We start from the raw sequence: 2,133 nt of genomic DNA on the forward strand, positions 1-2,133 counted from the left end.
CGCTGCCCTCTGCCAGGCTCCTGCCTCCCTTCCCTGTTCCACGCCAAAGGGGGTACACTCACCAGCAGCGGGGGAGGTGAGGGCCCAGGGGCAAAGGGTACGCGACCCCACATCTTGATCACCTCACCCAGTGGCTGGAAGCCCTCATCACAGCCCCGCTTCACCAGCAGGGCCATGGAGAAGTAGCCCGCCTGGAACCACTCCGCCATCTCCTGGGTCGTGAAGGGGCCTGGGCCAAGGGAAGGGCAGCTGCGGTCACAGAGGTGCGCCAGAGAAGACCTCGACGAGGATGGTGCTGTCCCCGAGCCCCACCTGCACCCCCTACCCTGCTCACCTTGGATCTCGCCCTGCGGGTCCTTGTAGAACCACTTCCGGGCCGCACCATGGCTGAGGGGGAGGGCAGTGGCGGCTGCAGAGTGGCGCAGGCCCTGGGCCTGGATGGCGGCCGTGAACTGCTCCTCCTCCAGGGAGCTGTCCTGCAGGGAGGCCACGAGCTTCTCCGCCTCCTGGGAGCCCAAGGGAAGAGGGAAGGTTCAACTGGCCACTTCCATCAACACAGAGGGGGCTGGGGCTGAGGGGGGGGGTTAGAAGATGAGGTCTGAACATGGAGGGCAAGATGGGGAGAAGGTGGGAACCTGATCGAGGACAGACAAAACCAAGGCTCTCTCTCCTGCAGGGAAGGGTTCCTACAGTCTTCACAGCCCACCCCACCCCCCGCCCCACACCTGCTGCAGGTGCTTCAAGCCTTCATCATCTTCCAGGTCTGGTGGGCCAGGCGGTGAGCCCGCCCCAGGACTTAGCTGCATTCCCCTCATGTCATCTCCTAGAAGGAGCCAAGAAGGGAAGGTGGGACAGGGCAGTCAGAGAAGGGGGCAAGACAGTGCCCATCCACCACTCTTACTCCAGGAAGGTGGGTGCTAACTCTGCGCCCCTGCCACCTCCCGACCAACTCCCCTGCAGCCTCCTTCCCACACGGATGGGGAGCCGTTTCCCCACAAGGTCCAGGCTCCAGGGAGAGGGTGGTTCTGCCCTCGGGCTACCTTCAGCTGCAGGCAGGTCTTTCTCCACTGGGTCATCGCCTTCCCCGTTAGCTCCCCAGAGCGGGCCCAAGGTGGGCAGTGGGGACGGGGAGCTGGACTTCTCCTCCTGAGGAGGCAGCGGGGTCAGTTCCTTCCCACCTGAAAACCAAGGGTAATTACCAGAACTCAAAACCAAGCCGGAAGGCCTGAAAAGTGATTAAGCAGAGATTGTATTATTGTGGCCAGAAGAACCTCTGGGTATTGAGTCCACCCACACAACTTTGGTCAACACGACTAAGGTTTGGTGAACTACCACCACAGAGCCTGCTCTGCACACTTCCCTTTCTGCTCCTACAGTGAGGCTGTGCGTCCGCAACACCGTCCAGGGCTGCGGACCTACCACCACTGACTCAGCACCGTGTTCGACAGATTCCTTGAAGGATTTCCAAAGGTTGTTTTGATTCTGCTTTGATTTTCATCTGACACTTGGCCTTTTGGACAGAGGCCTGCTGTTTTCAGGCTCCTCCACACACCCCATCTGCACCAGCCTTTCTACGCAAACTCAGCTCAAGGCCGCAGGCGTCCACCCCACAGGCTTACCCGCCTCGGGCCCCTCCTCGTCTAGCCCTTCGGAAGGTTCTTCCTCCTCTTCCTCCAGGCCCTGGAAGTCGAGCTCCTGCTCCTCAGGAATGGGCTCCTTGGGGCCCTTCTGCACGGGGCGGGGGGATACGACGGGGAGATGAGTGGCAGAGAATAGAGTGCCGTGAAAGGACCCCCCCTTTGGGGCAGGCAGGTGCCCACCAACCTCTAACACAATCTCCCCCTCGTCTCCTTGCAGATACCTTGAGAGGCAAGAAGGCCCCGGAGGCATCGAAGGTGCCCATTTCTTCGTCCTCATCATCCAGGCACCACTCCGGGAGCCCATCCTTGTCGTCATCGAAGCCGTCAGGCCCCCTGCATCTCCGGAGGTGAGAGCTCCCCCCCCACCCGCCCCTCCTCTTCACCACACCCTCCTTGATCCCCTCGCAAATCAAATTCAAACTTGCGACGCCGGTCCCCATGTTCCCGCCAGCCAGCAGAGCGGGGGCCACCATCTGGGCAGGAAACGTGGGGG

The 2,133-nt window shown here is 61.5% G+C and overlaps 1 protein-coding gene across 1 annotated transcript in view; it reads right to left on the reverse strand.

Annotated features, from left to right (window-relative positions):
- Positions 1–2,133, reverse strand: part of GIGYF1 (GRB10 interacting GYF protein 1) — a 9,208-nt gene that overhangs the window by 3,050 nt on the left and 4,025 nt on the right. Inside the window, 7 exon segments of the mRNA XM_010837905.1 lie at positions 4–229; positions 335–506; positions 726–823; positions 1,041–1,178; positions 1,620–1,728; positions 1,862–2,003; positions 2,005–2,113. Of these exon segments, the coding sequence (XP_010836207.1) occupies positions 4–229; positions 335–506; positions 726–823; positions 1,041–1,178; positions 1,620–1,728; positions 1,862–2,003; positions 2,005–2,113 (994 nt within the window).

The sequence above is a fragment of the Bison bison genome, unplaced genomic scaffold (genome assembly GCF_000754665.1).
Source record: "Bison bison bison isolate TAMUID 2011002044 unplaced genomic scaffold, Bison_UMD1.0 scf7180017864085, whole genome shotgun sequence".
Lineage (NCBI taxonomy): Eukaryota > Metazoa > Chordata > Mammalia > Artiodactyla > Bovidae > Bison > Bison bison.